The sequence below is a fragment of the Penaeus monodon genome, chromosome 23 (genome assembly GCF_015228065.2).
Source record: "Penaeus monodon isolate SGIC_2016 chromosome 23, NSTDA_Pmon_1, whole genome shotgun sequence".
Lineage (NCBI taxonomy): Eukaryota > Metazoa > Arthropoda > Malacostraca > Decapoda > Penaeidae > Penaeus > Penaeus monodon.
This window is the reverse complement of record NC_051408.1, coordinates 41,459,970-41,461,165: the sequence shown is the minus strand read 5'-3', so window position 1 is coordinate 41,461,165 and position 1,196 is coordinate 41,459,970. Positions and strand designations below refer to the sequence as shown.

Genomic DNA, 1,196 nt, shown 5'->3' with positions numbered 1-1,196 from the left:
TACCGTAAGTGTTTTAAAAGCCTTCTTGGCCGAGGTCTTGCTGAAGTCGAACATCTTGACGTTGGTGTCTCGACTGCCCGAGATGAGGATCTGTTCGCGTGGGTGGAACTCCAGACAGGTGATTTCATCCAGGTGATCGTAGAGGGTACGGATGACTGGGTGACCCACCACAGCGTCTGGGTGAAGCTCTACAGCGTCGGGGTCGCTTTTAGCCAACATTCGATCCACATCTAGGATCTGTAGAAGAAAGGGATGCTTTTGAAGTATTTTTGCTCTTTTTTTATTTTCTAGTTGGCCATATATTTTTCTTCTAATGTAATGTTGTAGTTCAACTAAGATAAAGAAGAAGCAGAAAAGAATGCTAAAGTATTATCTAATGTTACTTTTCACTTTAGTTGTTCTTTTTGTTTCTCACAGAAAAAAAATATGACTGAGAATAGCCTTATGAGATTTTACACATTCAGTCTTTCTTCACACACCAACTGAGCACACTAACGGACACCAACCTCCCTTCCATACCTTAATAGACGCATCGACACTCCCTGTTGCCACGAGGTTCCCATCCAGCGAAAATGCAGCAGCTCGGCACTTATCCTTGTGCGAGGTCACATAAGCCGTCTCGTACATGGCAGGCTCTGGGGCTGACGTCTGCGGCTCTGTCTCATACTCGAGGTCCAAGCCTGGGCCTAATGTGTACTCCAGTCTGTTCAGGGGTCGCTCCATTTCTGTGAGTAATGTTCTTTGTAATGTTACAGTGGTAATTAAAGAATTATAATTTTTTTTTTTACCTGGTAGAAATTGATTCAACATAATCTTTATTTTTCTGTTTACTGCTATGCAAATTAGAGAACTTATATGAGTCTTTTAACAGATAATGTTTTGTAAACAAGTACTAGAAATGAGAGGGATTCTATCTCTGCTTCACACATGAAAAGGCATACTAAAAGGCATACTAAAAACTCACATTACATGACAAAGACTTTGGTTATTAATAAGTGATAAAGACAATGCATTCACTAAAATAACAATTAACATTTACAATTCGCTTATATTATCAAAACTTTTCATATTGTACATCTAGTCTATACAATATGGTGAAAATTAAATATACAATACTGCATGAATTGAGTACTTTCATAACACTCATTACTGAGCTGAATTATACAATTTGTAACTTTTTCTTAAAAAAAAAAAAA

General features: G+C 37.9%; 1 protein-coding gene across 1 annotated transcript in view; it reads right to left on the bottom strand.

Moving 5' to 3' along the window:
- The window catches only part of LOC119588086 (cleavage stimulation factor subunit 1-like), a gene marked incomplete at its 5' end in the record, with an annotated part of 13,061 nt that overhangs the window by 10,081 nt on the left and 1,784 nt on the right, over positions 1 to 1,196 (bottom strand). The window contains 2 exon segments of the mRNA XM_037936795.1: positions 4 to 237; positions 520 to 725. Coding sequence (XP_037792723.1) covers positions 4 to 237; positions 520 to 725 — 440 coding nt within the window.